The sequence below is a fragment of the Calypte anna genome, chromosome 15, assembly GCF_003957555.1.
Source record: "Calypte anna isolate BGI_N300 chromosome 15, bCalAnn1_v1.p, whole genome shotgun sequence".
Classification (NCBI taxonomy): Eukaryota; Metazoa; Chordata; class Aves; order Apodiformes; family Trochilidae; genus Calypte; species Calypte anna.
This window is the reverse complement of record NC_044261.1, coordinates 10,758,265-10,779,281: the sequence shown is the minus strand read 5'-3', so window position 1 is coordinate 10,779,281 and position 21,017 is coordinate 10,758,265. Positions and strand designations below refer to the sequence as shown.

The following is a 21,017-nucleotide window of genomic DNA, read 5'->3' as shown; positions in this document are numbered from 1 at the left end:
ATTGGCCCCTTCCACTTGCCATCCATTCTCAGATATTGATGGACATTCAGAAGATCCCCTCTCAGCCTTCTCTTCTCAAGGATGAGAAGATCTCTCATCCCCAGATCTCTCAATCTTTCTTCACAGGAGAGATGCTCAAGTCCCTTCATCACCCTCACAGCTCTCCCTTGGACTCTTTCCAGTAAATCCCTGTCTCTCTTCAACTGGGGAGCCCAAAACTGGATCCAGTATTCCAGTGCAGAGTAGAGGGGGAGGAGAACCTCCGTGGATCTGCTGAACACACTTGTCCTCGTGCAACCCAGGACACCACTGGCCCTCTTGGACACACCAGATGGGTGCCAGATCCCTGGGACAGCCAGGCCCCGGGGCTTTTGTGCATGAAGGGCCATCGAGCCCCTGAAGCTGCTGGACCCTGGGGACAGCCAGAGCCCGGGGCCGCCGGGCTCCGGGACCTGCCGGACACCTGGAGCTGTCAAACCACTGGGACAGTCCGACTCCGGTGCTGCCGGACCCACTGGCTAGCCAAACCTCAGAGTCATTGGTCCTCCCGGGGAGCTTCTGGACCCCCGGGCTGAACGGGAAGCCAGGACCTTTCCCCCCTCCCCACCCCGGGACATGCTTCACCGGCTCGGCGGGGCTGCCTGCCCGGTAGAGACCCTCGGGACCGTCGGGGCCGTCGGGGCGGTGCTACCCGGCGGCTGGGGGAGGCGGCGGCCGGCGGCCCCCGGAGCCTGGCCCGCCGTCAGGGGAACCAATGCGGAATTTCCTGGCTGGCGGCGGGGCCCCTCCCGCCGCTGCCGAGAGGGGCGCGGGGGAGGCGGCGGCGGCGGAGCCCGAGCGCTCGAACTGCGGCTTCCGCCCGCCGAGCAACAGCCGGGGCCGGGCGGACACCGGGCACGGGGGAGCCGGGGGGAGCGACGGAGGGGTGGGGGGGGGGGGAAGAGCCCGGCCCCGTGTGGGATGGGCCGGGTCAAGCCGGGCCCCGCCGCTCCGACGGTGATGGCGGCCCATAGGCTACGACCGCCCCGCCGCGCCCGGGCCGGGGCCGCGCTGCTGCTGCTGCCGGTTTTGATGCTGGTGCTGAGCCGCGGAGCCGCGCAAGAGCTGAGCCCCCGCGGCAGGAACGTCTGCAGGGCCGGCGGGTAGGAGCGGCCGGGCGGGCAGGTGTGCCCGGGGCGGGGGGCATCGCAACCCCCACCCGCACTGGGGGGGGCCGGGGCGCAGGGGTTGCGGTGGGGCTATGGGGGGGAACGGGACAGGACGGGCGGACCCGCTGCTCCCCTCCCCCGGGCCAGCCGCGGCGCTGGGCGCCTTCCAAGACAAAGTCCGGCTTGTGCGGGGCTGAGGCGGGGGGAGCCGGGCGCAGGGGAGGGGGCGAGGAGCCCAGCCGAGTGGGGCCGGGAGTAGAGGGGGGGTCGGTTCTGGCATGCTGCGGGAAGACGGTTCAGGGCACATCGGGACCGGTCCTGCTCCCCCTTGGGCCAGTCCTGCTACAGGGAGCCATTCCTGGTTGCCCCCGGGGCTGGTCCTGTTCCCCCGGGGCCGGTTCTGCTGTGAGGAGCCGTGCCCTGGCTGCCGCCGGGACTGGGGTTGATGGGGGGGGGGGCGGTCCCGGGCGGTCCTTCCGAGCCCGGGCTGGCAGGGTGCGGGATGCTCAGGGTATCCTGGTGGAGATGCCCTAGAGTTGGCAGCTCCGGGATCTTTGGATTTGGCTTCAGAAAGGGAGTGCTGGCACTGCCTGGCTGTCCCTCAGAGGTCACATCCTGGCTCCCTGGTCAGAAGCAGGGCCCTGGGAGCTGGCACTGCCTTGTTCTCGCTCTCCGTGCCCTCCGTGTCCCACGGATTGCTTGCCAGAGAATCACCTTGGGCCAAGCTTCGGTGTTTGGTGCTGGCCAGGCTCCTCGGCAAAGCTGGCCCCAGCAAAAGGGGCAGAGTGTCTGCAGACTCTCCCTCCTGGCTTGGAGAGCAGGATCCCGGCCCTGAATGGGGGGCCCAGGCCATAAATGCACCTTTACATCTCGCCCGTGAGGTCAGACGAGTCCACAAGGAAAACATGTGCTGCGAGTGAGAGGGGCCGCATAATGGCTCCATTCAGCAGGGCCGCAGGGCGCTGGTGCCCCCTCCTCAAATTACAGGCTGAGTTTCCTAAAGAGGCATTTCAGGAGCCCGATCGGCTGCAGCCCCAGCCCCGTGCGGCTCCTCGGCAGGGGAGGATGCAGGAGTCGGTCCTCCCCCCAACCTCGCATCTGCCCACGGGTTCCCAGAAAACTGCCACCACCGCATGGGCTGGCAGAGGGGGGTTTAGCGGCATCCACCCCGCCCAGTTCCCAGCATCCTGTCCCAGGTGCTCTGATGGGGTGTCTGGGTGCTCCTCCTTGTGCAGGAACCCTCCATTCTTACTGGGTGTCAGTGGGGGAGATGCTGCATCCAGAACCTTGGGGGTCAGGCTCTCTCCCTGTGCCACCCGTGGGGTGCATGAGAGGCACTCGGTGGTGAGCAGGACGTGTGGGATGGGCAGATGTTAGTGTCCCTCATCCTGTGGCAGCTGGGGTCTGGAGGCAGCTCAGGAACCAGACAAGATAGGGGGGTGATGGTCCCTAGGAAGCTGAGATGATGTTTGCATCATTTTCTACACCTCAACTTTCTGCAAAGCTTTCTTCCCTCCCCACTCATGCACCTTGTGGTGCTCCCCTCAACATGTAGACACCTTGTGTGTCACCATCCAACCCCACCTTGGTGGCCCCAAACACCCGGGCCAGGTGCTGCAGGTCCTGCCCTGTGCTGGGGGCTGGGGGCAGCCGGGCCAGAGGTGTCTTGGGGAGAAGGTCCTGGTGTGCATCCCTTGACCTCAGTAAAGCTGCTGGTTGGATTCTTGACCTACAAATGATGGTCTCTGCTGGGCATATCCAGGCATTCCTCAGGGATACCAGCTGCAAGTCTTAGAGGATTCTGCCTCAGCACCTTCTGAGTAGGAGAAAAGGGCAAATTTGGGGGCTATTTGGTGTTAAAAATTTTGTGTACTGGATGCAACTTGCTCCTAAATTTGAAACTCTTATAATGAGTTACAAGTCAACATGACCCTCTCTGAAGCTGCTACTTGGGATGTTGGTTAAGGGAAGCCTTGTATGCATGGGCATTGCTTTGTCCCTGTCCTGCTCTCAGTAATGCCCTCCCTTGCTAATCTTTAGGGTTTTAACTTTTTTATTTTTTTTTTCTCTTTCTCTGCTCAAAGCATTTCCTTCTGTATATGTGATCCTGCACCTGCCTGCACCAGGTTTCTGGCTCTCCCTGCACCCTGAGGCTGGGCTCGGGTCAGGGAGCTGTGGCTGGCATTGTCTGGAGGGCAATGCTGCTGGCTGGGACCCGGTGGTCCCAAGAGCCCTGTGTGCCCTACAAGGGGAGCTGGGTGGCACTGGGTGATGATGACACCGAGAAAGAAGGAGCTTGATGCCAGGTTGGTGTTCTGGAGGATGGGAAGCCCTGGGCACTGCTGCAAGGCTGAGGAAGGTGACCAGGATGCACATGTTTCAAGGACATATTTTGTGCCCTCTGTAACTTCATCCAGTGTGAAACCCCCAGAGCATTTGCAGAGGTCCCTCTGATGCTTGGTGTGAGCAGGATGTAGCCATGTACTGAGGTCAATGCATGCACCAGGAGCTCCTCCCCGTAGGTCACAGCTCTGGCTTTGCCCACATCCCCACTCCTCCTGCCCATCAGCTCCCATACCCAGGCCACAGCTCGGACGGAGCTTTTCTTTCTTGTTTATTTGTTCCTCCCCCCCACCCCAGCATTTGTAGCTCTTTGAAGAGGAGAAAAAGCAGCAAGCGTTTGCACTGTGCCTGCCTGTGGTGGCATGGCTGTGTGGGTCGGGAGTGAGCCTTTGAAGAGACCTCCCAGTTACCCCAGTCCCAGTGGTCACGGACAGATGGTGCCAGCCCTCTTTGGAGGAGCTGAGACCACCAGAGATGTGTCAGACCCACGCCCTGAGGGGTTCCCAGTGCACTCAGAGACCAGTCCCTGTGCCACGCTGGGAGCATCGGTGTCCCAATGCTTCCTCTCCTCGCCACAGGCACGAGGTTATTTGCTGTCAAAGCTGCTGATAAAGGAAGTGGGGGCTGAGCGGCAGGGTGCGGGCGTAGCCAGGGAGAGATTAGTTAGCAGTCAACAGATAAGCTCAAATCCTACATCCAGTGAGGCGGTGGGTTGGCTGGGGTCCTTCTCCTGGCTGGTGATGGTCCTGGTCCTGCTTGCCTCAGGTTCATGGAAGGCAAAGGGGGTTTTCCCTCCTGCCTTTGTGTTTTGGCAGCTTGCAGCTTCTCGCTGTCAGATCAGGGCTCTCATCACGGCTGATGCTTTTTGGTGCATCCTCCACGATGCCCCTTTTGGTGTCCAGGCTGAGCTGTTCCAGGAAGGAGTTTTCCCAGCTGGAGGGGTTTCCCCTTGGAAACCTGAAAAGTTTCATCTAAAAACAGCTAAAACACTGAATTTCTAAAGGGTGGAGCAATGGAAGCAACTCAGGGGGGATGGCAGGGACTTCAGCTGCACGGTGGGGGTCTCAGGGCACCACAGACCCTTTCCTGCCTGTGCCCGAGCACTGCTGGTGAGGCTTTTGGGGGAGGGGGGCCTGAAGTGGCTTGCAGAAAAAAACCTAGTCTCCAGGAGGTGGGTTGGTGGTTAAGACCCTGCATCCCCTTGCGTGCATGGCAGGAGCAGAGCCCCTGCTCCAGCCCCAGGGTCCCCACGGGGTGGGGGTGTGCACACCGGCTGCCACCACAGCATCTCACGACCGCTTCGATGGGCTGAATAGATGGAGCTATTTTGGGCTCCAGCTGCAAGGCATTTTTTCCAGGCCTTGAATCATTTTTGTGGTTCTTTTCAGCCTCCTTTCCAACTTTTCACCCTCCACCATGAAAAAGGGGACACGATGCTCCCGGCTGGGCCGTGTGAGTGCCACCAGCCAAGGAGGGGGGGGGGGGGCGGCAGCTGGGTCCAGCCTCTCTGGTACCAGCATTGGGCCAGAGGCTGCTGGCAGCTCCCTCCCCAGCCCCAGGACAAGGCTGTCTGGCAGCCAGACACGGTCCTGTGACTGTGCTGGGTTTTGAGCAAATACTTCCTCGTTGTCTCCTCCTCTTCTGCATTTGTTACATATAAAGAGGAAAAAAAAAAAAAAGCACAATGCATTCCAGCCTGCATGGCCGGACGAGCCCAGGGAAGTTTTCCTCGACTGCAGCGTCTGCTCGGACCATTTATAACCTTCCAGCATCATTCCCAGTGCCTGTGAGGACCAGACAATGCTGGACACACCAGGGCTGAGCAAGGTTCCCACCATCAGGGGTTCATGTGGTGTCACAGCATGGGAAGCACATTCCCCATGCCTGGGTTCCAGCATCGTGAGCCCCCAGCCATTTGCTCGCGGTGGCCACTGAAGAAGTGGGGTTGAGGTGTCCCTGCTTACTCCCCACATGTCCCATCCCTACAGAGTGACCCTGGTCGGGCTCCCACAAAGGTGTGAGACCCCATCCTAGTGTTAGCCAGGGTCTAGCTTGTGCCAAAACCACTTTGGCAGTTGATCCTCTTCATGGCAATTCCCAGACCTGCTGGTACTCCAGGACAGACAGGGATTCAGGGACTCATCCTGCAGTTGCCATCACCTGGCTCGTACATGAGGGAGAGTGCAGCAGGGAATGCAGGCAGGATGGGGGCAGAGAAGAGCAGCATGGGGACATTTTCAGTGCAGGCACAGCTGCTCACTGCAACACCCCCACAAGCACCCAGGGGAGAAAAGGTGTGCATCTGGCCTCAGGTTTTGAGCCATCCACTCCCAGGAGCTGGCTGCTTTGCCGGGCCCTCGGTTGCAGAGCAGTTGGGTCTCTGCTGGGCTTTCCCTTTTTTCCCCCAGCTTTTGGGGGGTCTGGGACATTTTTTTTCCACACTAACGGTTCTGAACAGAATTCTCATTGTTTCATTGCTCCTCTTTGATAGGAGGAACTGCTCTAGTCTGCCCCATCACAGCACCTGTGCTCCTGGTGGGTTCTTGGGAAGGACCAGGGCTTTCTGGGGTTTCTCAGGCACATGGTATGATTCTTGGGGTGCCCTACACAGGGACAGGAGTTGGACTTGATGATCCTGATGCATCCTTTCCAACTTGTCAGATTCTATGATTCTATGAGGGTCATAACAGTTTGTGATTGATTTTTTCCCTTGCAGCTCCTTGGTGCTGGTGTGCTGCCCGGGATGGAGGCAACAAGGAAGCGAGTGTTTACTAGGTAAGCACTGGTGTCTTGCTTCTTTGGACACTGCTCATCTGCCCAGCCTTGCTGAGCACCCGTGGCCTGACCCTCACTGGCAGGGGCCACCCTGATGTGCCCTGCAGCATGGACCCCAGTCCCAGGGACCTCTGCCTGCAGCTGGACTCTCCTCCACCATGCTGGAGGCTGTCCTGCCTCCCTGCAGTGCTCAGAGCCAGCAGCATGTGGATGGGTGCTCGTCACAGAGCATTTAAGAGCACCAGAGCCCAGCCCTGGTGTACCCACTGCCCCCACTGAGCTCCTCCCCCAGGAGCATCACCTCTCTCCCAGGCCTGGGGGTTTCTCTTGTTGTTGGCCAGCTTTGGGTCTAAGGATTTTGGGGGGAAGGGGCTGCCCTGGGACCAAGAGAACAGTGTTTTCCCTGGAGTTAAGTGTGGGAACAGGGAAGGTGCAACTTCAGGGATGGGACCCAGAAAGTTCCTATGGGTGCTGCAGCATGGGGAGCCAAGCCAGTGGAAGAGAAGCTGCCAGGATCAGGCATGTATCAGTCCATCATGGCCCTGCTGGGGAGTGGCTGCGGGGACAGGAGGGTGCCAGGCAGGGACCACCGAGCCTGTGGGCAGGGCAGCCCTGGCTGGGACCACACTGAGTGTTACGGCTGTCATCAGAGCCATGGTGAGCCCAGCACAGGTGCTCAGCACCAAGCCCTGGGAGCTGATTCCCGCATGGCTGCCAGGATGCCAGTGGCTGTTCTGAGTTCTTTGCTCTGCAGGAGCTCAGCCAGAGGAGCCCTGTGCTGGCCCACACCACAGCAGATTGCAGCCAGAGGCGCAGAGCACGTAACCAACTAACCCTCTGTGCATGAGCCCTCGTAACCGCTCACTGCATGCGCTGGTGCCCACGCACCAGGAACTGGACACGGCCCTTTCACGTGCTGGCAGGAAGAGAGAAGGACAGGGTCTGCCAGGACAGCATGAGGGGACAGTCCCACCAGCAAGCTGTCCCCATTTCCTCTCCCCCCCCTACCTGCTCTAACCACTACTCAATGCTCCTAACCTGTGCCATCTGTCTATTTTAGGGGGTTCTATAGTATCCATCACCGTAGGTCTAAGAAATCCCAGGTAAGGTGGATGGGATGGGTGGTCCACTCTCCCTCCCCCGGTGGCTTAGGAGGCTTGAGCATGCAGGGTCTGCCTGTGCCTGCCTGCACTGCAGTGCTGCCTGCCCCACGTCCTGCCCCACTCTGGGCCTTGGACCCAGCACAAGATCCCCTTGGCTGGAGAGGGGCTGGTGGCCTTTGGGGGCTGATGGTCCATGTGGGAGAGGCAGTGGCGGGGATGACAGTGACACCACTGCTGTCCCAAGGTGTGCAGGGAGCTCCTGGCTGCCCCAAGCCCCCCCAATCCATGTCCCCACAGCCAGCAATGGAGCTGAGCTGGGGACACTGATGGGTGCAGCCAGTGGCAGGGATGGAGCTGAGCTGGGTGGCAGGATGCTGGTGGCATTTTTCTGGCAAGGGTCCCATCTGGCTTGCCTGGCTACTTGCTTGGCTGGTGGTGGTGCCACAGCTCAGTAGCACCTGGAGTGCCACTACACACCCTTTCCCCTGCCCTGCCATGCTGGGGGGGGATTAGGGATGGCAGGGATGAGCCCGGTGGCACTGGCACTCATGTCTGCTGTCTGTTCATCTGTCCAGCTGTGTGTGAGGGGAACTTCACCTGCAAGGAGAATGAGGTGTGTGTCAGACCTGGCGAGTGCCGCTGCCGCCACGGCTACTTCGGGGCCAACTGTGACACCAGTAAGTACTGGCAAGCACCTGGGGGGGGGCTGGGGTGCTGGCTCGTCCCAGGGTGACTTTCCAGAGCAGACCATCAGGGGCAGGACTACAGGGGCTCTTGCTCTTCCCTTGCCTGTCCCCTGGCTTTGTCCCCAGGGCATTGTCCCTTTGGAATGATCTCCTCTGAGATCTGGTGCACTGGGAGGAGTGGGGGGGGCACTGCAGCCAAGGGGTCCCATCAGGCCCGGGGGTCTCCACTGCTGCTGGGGTTGTCCCATGGGCAGTGCCAAGGCTGATGGCTCTGCCCACAGAGTGTCCCCGGCAGTTCTGGGGTCCTGACTGCAAGGAGATGTGCAGCTGCCACCCCAACGGGCAGTGTGAGGACGTGACCGGACAGTGCACGTGCAACCCCAACCGCTGGGGTCCCAAATGCGAGAACATCTGCCTCTGCAAGCATGGCAAGTGTGACCAGAAGACAGGAAAATGCACCTGCGAGCCCAACTGGTGGGGACCCCAGTGCTCCAGCTCCTGCTATTGCAGCCACAACTCCCAGTGTGACCAGCAAACAGGCAACTGCCTGTGCCAGCCGGGCTGGTGGGGCCGTGGCTGCAACAACCAATGCTCCTGCAACAACTCACCCTGTGAGCAGTTCACCGGGCGCTGCCAGTGCCGGGACCGCACCTTTGGGCCACGCTGTGACCGCTACTGCCAGTGCTACAAGGGCAAGTGCAACCAGGTGGATGGGACCTGCACCTGTGAGCCTGGCTACCGGGGCAAGTACTGCCGTGAGCCGTGCCCAGCTGGTTTATACGGCCAAGGCTGCAGGAGGCGGTGAGTGGCTGGACCCCGTGAAGCTGTCCCAGCAGCATGGGTTCGGTGGGAGGTGGTGGCAGGTTTTGGGGTGCTGCAGCGGGTGACAGGGTTCCCCCTCGGCTGTTGCAGGTGTGGGCAGTGCAAGAGCCTGCAGCCGTGCACTGTGGCCGACGGGCGCTGCCTGACCTGCGAGGCAGGCTGGAATGGCACCAAGTGTGACCAGCCCTGCTCACCTGGCTTCTACGGAGAGGGCTGTGAGAAGCTCTGTCCCCCCTGCAAGGATGGCCACACCTGCAACCACATCAATGGCAAGTGCTCCCATTGCAACCCAGGCTGGATTGGAGACCGGTGAGTGAGCCTGGGTGTTGGGGCAGGGCTGGCGAGGGGGCTCCTCACCTTTCTCTGGGGAGGGCAGGGGTGGGCTGAGCCCACTGGCACAGCTGTGGGACCTGAGTGAACTATGAGACCCCTGCCCCATGCCCCCAGGTGAGGCTGGGTGATGGTGAGAGGGCTCAGCTCTGAAGCTGGGCAGCATTCCCACAGGCTTATACCAAGGACTGGGTGCAGGGCTTTTCAGCACCCAAAAGAGGCTGGCACTGCACAGCCCCATCTCCCTGACTGTAGGCAGAAGGGCAGGCTAGAAGGCTGGGGGGACACCGGGGGGTGCTCCAGACACCTGCTTTCATCCCTCCCCAGGTGCGAAACCAAGTGCCGGAATGGGACGTATGGGGACAACTGTGCCTTTGTCTGCAGCGACTGCGTCAATGGGCAGTGCCACTTCGAGACTGGACGCTGCCTCTGCCACCCCGGCTCCCACGGCACCTTGTAAGTCAGGCATGGCAGGCATGCTTTTGGGGTGCCTCTGGTACATGGGAGCTGCTCAGTCCCCTCCTGTCCCATGGGTCCCCACAATCCCCAACCAAGGGTTTTGCTGCGGTGGGAGCACTCACAGGCAGCAATTCAAGATGCATCTGGAGCAGAGGGGAAAGGAGGCACTGGCAGAGCCATTAACAGTGAAGGAATGCTGCAAGAGAGGGATTTTGCTTTAGGAAATGGCTATTTGGCACAAACAAATGCTGTCGACAAAAATGGTAGTTTGGGTTTGTTTGGGTTTTCTTTTCCTTAAGCTCAGGGTGGAATTTCTAGATTAAAAGAGAAAGAAAACTGCATCCCAGAATAGCAGATAGCCTCATGGGCACAGCATCCCTAGAGTGTGCCTGCTGTGAGCTTCTGCTCTGGCCAGAGTTTTCCTCATCGCCGGAAAGAATTCCCCTGGCCACCCCCATGCTCCCTGCCCAAGGAAGGGGCACAAGGGACATCGATGTCCTCCTCGCATCCCCTGGTGGTTTTTTCCAGTTGTTTGGAAAGGCAAGGGAGGTGTTTTCCACCTAGCTAGGGTGTGCACATCATCTTCCCCAGGTCTTGCCCAGATTTTCCCAGGAATTAACCACAAAGCTGGTGCCAGTGACTTGGGGCCAGCATCCCACCTGTGCTGCTGCTTCACTCAGGTTACAAAATCAGGGAGCATTTCTGTTTCAGGTAGGGTTTGCGGGGCTTCAGTTGCCCATCTGTGCTACCAGCAGGGCTGCAGAAGTGAGCAGGGAGGCACACAGGTGGGCACTGATGCCAGCTCATGGTGTCTACTCTGGGCATTGGTGCCACCTTGATTAGCAGAGCTGGAGTTAAGAGGGTCCTGGTGCTCACCAGGGGCATGTGGCACCGATTTGAGCACAGCACCAGAAGGCAGAGTATAATATAAATTGTTCTGAGATGCTGATCATAGCACTGAGACTGGAGATGCTTAGGACCAGGGACCAGGGCTGCTCAGGATGCAGGGACGGGGGATGCTCAGGATGTGGGTTCAGAGATACTCAGGATGCAGCCCTGACCCCAGAAACATTCTGGAGCTGTAACCACAGGGTGAGTGCCTGGAGGGGTGGATGCCTGGCAGGCTCAGGGACTTCCTCAGTACTGGGACAGATCCCTTTGACTGTGTGCAAACTGTTTTTTGTCAGCAAAATTTTGCTGAAAAGGGGATTATTTCTGCAAGGCAGACAGAAGGAATGCCCTCAGTGGGCAGGGGTGGCCCCTCAGCTCTGCACTGGGAGCATGCTAAAGGAAAGGCTGCTAAAATATTTGGGGTGTGCACAAAGGGGTTTATCTCCTCCACATCATTCTCAGAGGTGTCTGGACACCCACCCTCCCACCCCTCACCCCCAGTTCTGCTCTCCCAAAATCTCACTCTGGGGCAGAAATATGGGACCAAGTGGTGGGGTGGGAGGTTTGGGATTGCCAGAGAAATATCCCTGATCCTGTCCTCCCTGTTTGCTGCCCCAAGCACAGCTGCTTGGAGCGACCGCAGGGACTCCATGCCCATCACGGAGCACACTAGGGGCACGAGGCTGGGCCGGGCCGGTGCTTTGTAAGTTGCTGAAGCGTGAAATGGGCTGAGCCACTTCTGGGCAGGGTGCCAGAGCCTGGGGGGCAGCTGTGTCCCCTGGGAGCACGTCTGGGCTTGGGGCCTCTGGCTCCTGATGGTTGCAGCCGCTCTGGCCAGGATGTTGCAGCTGGTGAGCAGCTGGCGGAGGGACATCCCCTAAACCCACCCGGGTCCTGCTCCATGGAGCTTGTCCCATGGCTGGGGTGGCAGGCTGGGTCAGTCCTGACAGCACCAGGAGCTCCAGTTGCTTTAGCATGGGCCTGGTACATGTTTTCTGTGATGGGATGGTGGCCATTCATGCATGTCCCTGTTGCCTCAGTAACACCATCAGGAAGGTCCTTCTACCAGTGGTGGAGATTTGGCACCAAGTTTAGCTGAACCAGGAGGGTCATGGATGCCTCAGGGCCACACAGTTGCTTTTCTTCTTGGAGACCAAAACAATAAAAATAAAACCAGTCTGGGCACCATCCCAGCTCCTGGTCACTGGGCCCCACCTCACTCCACTTGGCATGAGGGAGTCTGGGGATGCCATGACCACGTCACCACCGAGAAACCCTGTATGTGACTCTGGGGGGGTGTTCAGATGTGACTGCTGGGTTAATGTCCTTTTGTAATTACTGTGTCTAGTTGCAAAGCCTCTTGCAGGGAGAAGCAAGGGTGTCAGCTCCAGTGGGACCAAACCCCCAAGTGGTGGGTGACAGGCTCCTGCTCGTAGGGACTTGCAAGAGGTGGGGGGGCTGTGTTGGAGCAGGCTGGAGAAGTCCCTCCCGCTTTTCCCCAGAGCCTGGGAAGAGCTTGGGAGGATGAAGCAGCTGGGGTGATGAAGCCTCTCACCCAGCCCCTTCCCTCCAGCTGTAACCTGACTTGCCCCCCTGGCCACTATGGAGCCAACTGTGCCGAATTCTGCAGCTGCCACGACGGGGCCTGTGACCCACTCACGGGTGCCTGCCACATGGGTGAGTGCCAGTGGGCACCCAGCGGGGCACCGGGCTGCACCACCCACCAGCCCTGGGGCTGAGGTAGCCGAGTTTGTCTTGCAGAGGCCAACCAGAGGATGGGGGTGATCGGAGCAGGAGCTCTCCTGGCCCTGCTGCTCATCCTTCTGCTCTCCCTGCTCTGCTGCTGCTGCGTCTGTCGCAAGAAGGATGAAGCCCATAGGTGAGTGCTGGGGCCCGAAGGTTCTGGCCAGGCTCTGGGGGAGCTGGGGACAGCTGGGGACATGAGTGTCAAGTGTGGGGCTGGGACGAGCAGGGGGACACAGGGGACCGCACTGGGACAGTGGTGCTGGGGGAAACTGAGGCAGAGCAGTACTGCCCGCACCATACTGTGTGGCCTGAGTTCCAAGGTCTGAGGAGGTCCCACTGCATCCTCAGTGCAGAACCCAGCTGGGATACTCATGGTGAGCTCTGCCAGGGGACCATCATCCTGGCTTTATTTCCCTCTTGTGGTCCATCATTTAATAGACACCCATTAGGTCCCCTCCAGTCTGGAGCTGATATGCAAAGGGAACAAGGGCATTGAGATGTGACCAAGACCCCCAGAACAAATCCCTAAGCCCTAGGATGAAGCCTGGGGGGTGATGGGCTATGGCAGTGCTGGCTGTCCTGCCCAGGGACATTCAGGAGGATGAGTTCCTGCAGCGAGGCTGGGATGTTGGCAGCATTTTGTCAGCACCAGGTGACATTCCACTATAGGGGCAGGGACATCACTGTTGCTCAGCAAGGCAGGAGTGGGCCCCAGCAGCTCCTCTGGCTGTGGAAAAAGCCTCCCTGCATTCCACCGACCACTGCTCAGAAACTTTCCAGCAGCCTCCCCTGCAGCCTTGCAGCTCAGTCCCAGTCCAGCACATCTGGTTTGGAGAGCCTGGGGGCTGTCTGGAGTTACCTTGCAGACAAAAGCTCAAATGCAGCCCCATGAAGTGAAGTATCAGTCGGAGAGGGGAAACAGCTCGAAATAGTTACCTCTCTCCCAAGGTGCCCAATGTCCCCAAAGAGCTGGGTCACTGTCCCAGCTGCTGTCACTTGCCAGAGCATCCCAAGGGATGGAGGTGGTACCTCACAGGTTCCCTGCCTCAGCCCATGGAGCTGCTCACTCCTGCAGCTGCAGATGATTGCTGGAGAACTGCTTGGAGAGGCTTTTGAAACCAGAGAGCAAATAAAGAGAAGTTGTGCTGCTTGTTCATGGGTTGGGATAATTTTTTTTTTTATTTTTTTTTTTTTTTTAAGATTCAAGGGCCTGGCTGGGCATTGCGGGGCATGTTTCAGGCCAGGCTGCCAATGCTGGTGGCTGGATCTGGCCTTGTCACCACCCCCTGGCTCCACTCTGGCATGGAGTGAGCTGGTGCTCAGGGCTGGCAGCAACTTGGGGGGGTTGCCAGACCCCCGTGTCCAGGGCAGCCCCCTGCACTGATCTGCCCCAGTATCTTCCCGAAAATCCCTCTGCATTTGCAGTGTCCTTGAGCTCTCCCTCTCAGCCCATGAGGACTGTCCCAGCTCCAGGCAGGTGTCGGTGTCTCTTTGATGGGGCTGTCACCTTCTCTTGCAGCTCCAGCCAGGACCCAGCAGCAGCCAAGAAGCCTCCAAGACGCTTGTGTGGGCGTTTCAGTCGCATCAGCATGAAGCTCCCACGCATCCCCCTGCGCCGTCAGAAGCTGCCCAAGGTCGTGGGTAAGTTGCTGGGGTTTTTGGGAGGGGCCAGAGAGACAAACCCTGGGGTTACTCACAGTGAGGCAGTATACAAGGCTCTCAGCATTCTTTCCATCTCCAAGCCCAGGGAGGTGCATGGTGACAAGGACACACAGCTCCCAGGGGCCACCGCAACACTTGGTGCAAGCTGCCTGGCCCATGGGGTCTCAGCCCTTTCATCTCAGTCTGAGCTTCTGGATCTCAAAGTGCATAATTTTGCATCACCAGGACAGGTTCCTGGTGCCTGAAGCTCGGCTGAGCTGCTTGTGAAGTTTGTAAGTTCCCCAGGGAGAACAGTCCCCATTGCAGCAGCCAAACACTTTGTTTGCCCTATTGATCCTGACCGACCCTGCCCCAGCTTTGCAGGGCCTGTAGCATCTGAGCTGGGGCTGGAGACCACGCTCCTTCTGTGGGCAGCAGTCTCAAGGATGGAGAGGCAGAGATTTTGGGTGAAATTTTTGGCAGAGATTTTAGCTCCTCATGCTGCCCAGGCACCAACCAGGCTCACAGGAGATCCTGATCTTTCCCCTCGCAGCCAGGCAGCTGAGGGACACTGTAACCCCCACCCTCCAAAACTTCCCTGTGCTCATCCCAGCTTGAGGACAGGGATCTGCCACCTCAGAGAGAAGCTTATGGAATACTGGGGGGCAAAGGCAGCACTCCCCACCCTGTGCCACAATGGCACTGAGCCCCACGTCCCCCCACACATCACTGGGTGAGCAGCGCTGCCCAGGCACCCTGAGCAGCCACATCCCAGACAGGCTGGTGTTGGAAGGCACCTTAAAGCTCACCCAGTCCCATCCACCCTGCCATGGGCAGGGACACCTCCCACCACCCCAGACTGCTCCAACACTGCCAGGGATGGGGCAGACACAGCTTCTCTGGGCAAGCTGGGACAGGGCCTCAGCACCCTCACACCAAATTCCTTCCTCATATCTAACCTAAATCTCCCCTCTTTCAGCTTAAAACTGTTCCCTCTTGTCCTATCACTCACTGCCCTTGTCCGAAGCCCCTCCCCAGCTTTCCTGAAGCCCCTTAAGGGACTGGATCCTGGCATGGAACAGCTCGGCCTGAGGACAAATCCCCTGTCCTGGGCGGGGGACAGAGGTGGTCCCCATCCCAGCACATCATACCTCAGCTCCAGCATCAAGTCAGGGGGACATGACTGCTCACGGCATGAGGCACAGCAAGCCCTACCCTGAGCAGGGTGGGCCAGGGCTGGAGAAACATTCCTGCTGCAAGGATAACAGAGGCTGTGTTTTGTGGAAGGGGCCAGGCAGGGCTCAGGGAGGACAGAGAGATGCCTGTGTGTGGCAAGGGCAGGGGGGCTCAGGGGGTCTGGAGGCTGCTGGCACCCACCCAGCTGCTCCATCTAAACAGGGTGACAGCCACCTCAGGACAGGCTGAGGTTCCATAATGGTGCTCAAGGGATGCCTGGGATGGCCACAGGTCCCAGCTGGGCTGGAGCTGTCTGTAAGGCCTGTTTGAGGGGTCGGGGGTTGATGTTTCCTGGGGGAAATGCTTTGGTCAGGGGTTGTCTTGTGTTCTTGGTGTTGTCCCTGGCAGAGCCAGAGTGGTCTTAAGACACTGTCAGTCCTTCTGGTGATGGTGATGGTCTGGTCCAGTGATGATGCCTCCAGCCCCTGCCAGAACATGGAGATCTGCTTTGGTCCTGCAGCAGTGAGTCCCTGGGATGCTCATGGAGGCTGTGGTGGCTACCTGTTCCCCACATTGGGCCTGTTCTGGCAAGAGGGTCTGGGGGATGCTGAAATGCATCCCAAGTGCCAGATCAGTGCTAGAGGGGCTGAGGACCCTGTGGAGATGTCATAGTGAACCAGGGCTGGCTGGACCTGAGGACACTTGGTAGATCGTCACTCTGGGAGTGCTCATATCCTCACACAGTCACTGTCACAGCCATATATTTGCAAGCTGTTCCCCCTCTGGGCTCAAACATGATCATGCTCACCACCAGCAAAGCACAAGTCCATACAGAGCAGAACCTCCCCAGATGAGGCAGAACATTTTGAAGCCCCACCAAACCTCATCAGCTGCCTGGAGCCCCAGGTTGCCCCCTCAAACTGCTGCCCACACCAGCACCTCCTGGGGGTTGCACTTGAGTGGGCCACATCCTGGTCAGATGCCAGGGCCTGCTGTGATTACGGTTTGGACATCCCTGTGGTGGTTTCATGGGGTTTGCTTGCCTGGTACATCAGTGGTACCCATGTTGGTCTCAGTGTGTGTCACCCCACAGATGCTGGGGAGTTGGGGTGAAACAGGAGGGAGGCCAGGAGAGCTCCAGCGGCCACCCTCCCATGGCCTCTCTGTGGCTCCTTCACTGTTTTGTTCTGTTCTGGGTCCCAGCCAGCTGCCCACACAAGCAGGGCTGGGGTCAGCCTTCCCTGGTGCTGTAGTGCCAGGAGTTTTTTGGGAGAAGCAGCAGGAGGGGACCCAAAGAAGAATCGGGCACATTTCTCCCAGTCTCCCAGCCCCATCAGCCTGTGGTGCATAGTCGGTGGGAGAATGAATCCCAGGGAAGCAGGCAGGAGTCTCAAGCCGCAGCTCTGGGGTGTGCTGCACATCCTCTTTTTATCCTTTGGCTGTATCATGAGTCTCATCGAGTCCCAGAGACGCCTCGATGGCTGTGAGTCCAGGCACTCCTCACACTCCCTCTCAGGAAGCATTGCCCTTCATCTGCTTCCAGCCGGCTGCTTTTAATTTCCCTTTTTGTTTTTATTACAAGAAAAGCCATGTTGAAACTGCTGCTTCCCCTCTCCAGGCCGTTTGCTCTTTAAATATCACTGCTTTTTTTTTTTTTTTTTTTTTTTTTTGCTTACTTTTTAACCCAGCATGTGTCATCAGTTCATGTCCTGCATCTCCGAGGCCAGATTATTCTAATAAAGAATAAAGGTCCTGAGTGGGCACCCATAACACAGTTATTTTGCAAACACCTGGTGATACCAATGTCAGCTGCTGGGAGGGGATGGGAACAAGGGCATCTGATGGTGCCCAGGTGGTCCAGAAAGGTCAGTGCCCTCCAGCCAGCTGGTGCTGCCCTGGTCCTGCAGTTACCCAAAAAAATGATTTTGAAGGAGTGGGAACCCAGGAGAGCACCAGGGGTGGGCTGGAACCTCAGCTTATCCAGTGAGAAGCTTTAGAAATGGGTCACAGAAAAAAGTGACCCGCTCACAATTCCTGGGCCCAGCCCAAGCAACTCACACTGCTCATTTTTTTTTTTTAACTGTTGAAGCCAAAAACATTTTTAACACCAAGATTTCCCTCTCGTGGTTTTTCTCTTCCAATCAGCTTCACTGTGGGCAGCCGCCATGGTGAGGGGATGCTCCTCCTCGGCTTTGGGATGGGAGAAGCTGACAAAGGGACTGAAAAGTTGCGCAGAACTAGGAAAAAACAGTGCTGAACATCCCCCTGCTGCCTTTTACCATACATCTCCCTCCTTTTGCAGAAAGCAGAAGGAAAAGGAAAATGTGAACATTAGATGCTGAAGTGGGAACAGTGAAATGCATTAAAGCTGGCAGCTCATTTTCTTTCCCCAGGAAGGAGATGGTTGCAGCACCAGAGCCATGCAGTTTGTGCAGCTCATGGGTCACCACTAGTACTCTCCCTGGGTTCTCATAGGACCCCAGGACATTGGGTGACTCGTCCCTCTGCTATGTGCATCTTGATTTGGGCAGCTGGAGACCTGCTGTGGAGAGGGGGGGATGATGGAGGTGTAAGGCCTGCACAGGCTTTGCTGCCCACAGGCATGGGGGATGCTGGGTTGCTGGTCCCACCAATTGATGGCTTCTGTGGCTGCTTGGCTGGGGACCTGGGTGGGACAAGAGAATGTCCCCATGTCTGGGATGCTGTCCCTGTTCCCAAGACCAACTGCTAAGTTGTGGGGGCAAAGGGGGGGAGCTCTGTAGCATCCCACCCTTCCTCTCTGGCTAGGGGTGGTCAGCAGGATGGGCACTGACAGCAGTTCTTGCACTCACAGTGGCCCACCATGACCTGGAGAACACGCTGAACTGCAGCTTCATCGAGCCACCCTCTGTGGTGGAGCAGCCTTCCCCGTCCTGGTCATCCCGTGGGTCTTTCTCCTCCTTCGACACCACAGATGAGGGGCCAGTGTACTGTGTCCCCATGAAGGTGAGCTGGGGGACAGAGGGACAGGGTGCTTCCCCAGGGGACTCTGAGGCCATCATCAGGGGCCACCGTCTTCTCAGTGAGGAGGTGTCACCCTTGCTGCAGCATGGACGCATGTCACACTGGCTCCTAATTCCCCAGGAAGGGACACGGGTGCTGGTGTTGCCTCCTGTGCGGTTTTAGAGCTCCCTCCTCTGGCATTTGCTGCTGTGGGTTGTTTTTAAAAGCCTTCTGGCTCTGGAGTCCCTGACCAGGAGGAGGGGCTGGGAGGACTTAGGGACACACCAGAGGAGGAACCAGATGGGGATGACAACCCACTGTGCTGCGGGAGCCTCTCCGTCCTTCCCCTGCCCTGGCACATCCAGCCTGACACCTCTGTCCTCTCCTCCCACAGAGAGCATGGGCGACAGCAGGGACCGGGGAACACCTGCCAACACCGGGGACAAGGTGGTGGCCCCAGCTGGTGGTGAAGAAGCAGGCGAATACACCCTTCCCTGAAGGAGACAGGCTTTGTCAGAGCTTCCCAGCCGACAGCAGTGAAACGCCGCTGCCTCAAGTCCTCGGACAGCGAGCGCTCCTCCTGCGGCTCAGGCTCGGCCGGCGCTGCCCCTCTATTGCCCGGGTCGCTCGCCTCTCCAAGCAGTCCAAGGAGGAGGAGAGGATGCTGGCGTGGAGCCCCGCAGCTCCGGGAAGCCGCCATCCCCAGAGAGGACCAAACCCCGTCCCCCAGACCCAGCGACGAAGCCCAAAATCTCCTGGATCCACGGCAGGTACAACTCCAGCCAGTCCAATTCCCTCCCGGCACCCAGCCGGTCCCCAGAGCGAGCAGCCACCCTGTCTGGAAGCCCCGAGCAAGGCCAGGGCTTGGCCAGAGGAAGAGGAGCCCCAGCGAGACCTCGGCTGGCATACAGGGCAGAGCAGAGGAGAAGGGCAGCACGCGGAGCAAGAAGCAACCAAAGGAGCCTGGTGTCCCCGAGGGCAAAGCCAGCCTCCCCGGAGAGTCCCAGTCCTCCTCCAAGGCCAAGCAGAGGAGCAAAGCCAGCTCAGAGCCAGCAGAGAGCATCAATGGGGCAGTGCAGAATGCCTTCCGAAAGATGGGTGCCTTCCAGCCGGAGCGGTGGGGCGGGGACAACAAGGATGCTCCTCGCAGCCCCAACACCAGCAAACCTCGCTCCGAGCCCCTCCACCCCCACCTGGCCTCTGAGCTGGCTGCCCAGCTGAAGGAAAAGACTCAGAGCCTCAACAAGGGGGATGGAGGCACCCGTGCCAATGGAGTAGGCAGCCAGAGGGAGAAGCCTACCCTCCTCAGAAAGCCAAGCGCTCAGCGGCTGCCGGGAGCCAGAAGACCAGCAAGCCCTTGCTGCCCACCTCTCCCCACCTGCAAAAACTGATTCCCTGGGTGGCTGAGCCAACTGCCGGGGAGCCCAAGCGGGTGGGGAAGCCGAGCACTGGCAGCAGCCAGGACCAGGCTCTCTCCCTAGCGAGCAAGTGGCCAAGAAAAACCCCCATTAAAAAGCCTCCAGGAAGAAGAGCCGAGAAGCCCAGCCTGGAGCAGCCCAGGGCAACCACCATGCCCGCCCAGGCCGTGCAGTGACCAGGAGATGGGCACCGGCCCCTTGCCGGCCGGTCATGCACTGGGAAGAAGGACGTTTGCCAGCATGGCCACGGACTGGGCAGGGGCATTTGAAGAGCCCGTGAGCTTCCATTTGCCCCCCACCGTATCTCTCGTTCCCCTTTTTCCTTTATCCTCCCCTGCCCCAGGACCTGTCCTCCCCTCCAAGCCCTGCTGCCTGCTCCCTGCCTGGGTCTGGCAGCTCACCCTCCCGTGCAGGGCAGGACCACAGGGAGCCGGCCTGGCCGCCAATCCAGGGGCGGGGAGGGAATGGTCCGTGCGTGGCAATGTATAATCCCGTCCACCCCTTTTTGTTAGCAGTATTATCGATCACATAAGCAGCGCTTGTTGTACTAGACTTACCACCGTATACTTCTGCAGTAACGGAGCCACTCGCTTCCCAACCCACTCGGGGTCCGTCAGGCTTGCGGAGCTCGGGAGAGGGAGTGTGCTGCTGCCCGGGCAACTCAGGGCACCACCAGGGATGTGCCCCCATCCATCACCAGAGGAAAACCCCTGCCCCCAACACACTGGGCTCCAGGCACAGCTCTCCACAGCCGGGACCCACCGCAGCCATTGTGTGCCCGGTGCCGGCGGTCGAGCTGGTTTCGACCGGAAGCCTCCCTGCCCTCTGCCGGGGCTGCCGCTGCCCGGGAGAAAAGCACTAGCTCTGGCCAGAGCCAACAGAGTTGGAGGGATTAGTTTGGTACGACAGAGCCTGGCACCTCTGCAGAGAGCTTTCCTAATAAAAATGTATTTCTTCTGTAGCTGGGTGCTGTCTCTGCCTGCCCAGGCTCCCGTTGGCAGGGGCAGGAGCTGGAATCACCTTGCTCTGGCTTCAGCCCGGAGGGGTGAAAGAGAGGAGGGGCTGATGGTCTGCATGAGCTGGAGAGAATATGGGCAGGGAATGGGAGGGAATAGAGCCCTCTGTGTGCCGCCTCTTTCAGAGCCTGAAAGCCCTCCTGCTTTAGCTCCTCATGCTCGATCAGTGACACTCCATCATCTCAGCTGGCTTCTCTGAGATCCCCTTCACCTCCTCATGGCCGGGCTAACTCAGCACAGCCCCCTCCACCTCTTCCTGGTGCAATGTGGGCAGATCCATGAGCATGGTGATAGCCCACCTCCAGGCCTCTCCAATTCTTCACATTCTCTCTGAACTGACAACAACAGCTGATGGTCAGCCTGAGGTCCACTGTAGGGCCCCACATTCTTTTCAGCAGGCCCTTCCAGCTCAGATGTGTCGGATGCCTTCTCTAATAAATGTCCTGTATTGCCACAGGCCATGAAGGACATCACCATCTCA

At 59.0% G+C, this 21,017-nt stretch overlaps 1 protein-coding gene across 1 annotated transcript; it reads left to right on the top strand.

The window, feature by feature from the left end:
- Nucleotides 1-955: 955 nt before the first annotated feature.
- SCARF2 (scavenger receptor class F member 2) lies at nt 956-20,476 on the top strand. Its single transcript, XM_030460781.1, is given in 17 exon segments — nt 956-1,142; nt 6,208-6,266; nt 7,945-8,046; nt 8,337-8,856; nt 8,968-9,186; nt 9,535-9,663; nt 12,131-12,234; nt 12,319-12,436; nt 13,823-13,944; nt 17,954-18,105; nt 18,187-18,189; nt 18,499-18,594; nt 18,597-18,710; nt 18,713-18,757; nt 18,760-18,970; nt 18,973-19,398; nt 19,401-20,476. Coding segments are annotated over 17 exon segments (2,898 nt in total). The 5' UTR covers nt 956-960; the 3' UTR covers nt 19,697-20,476.
- Nucleotides 20,477-21,017: the final 541 nt, after the last annotated feature.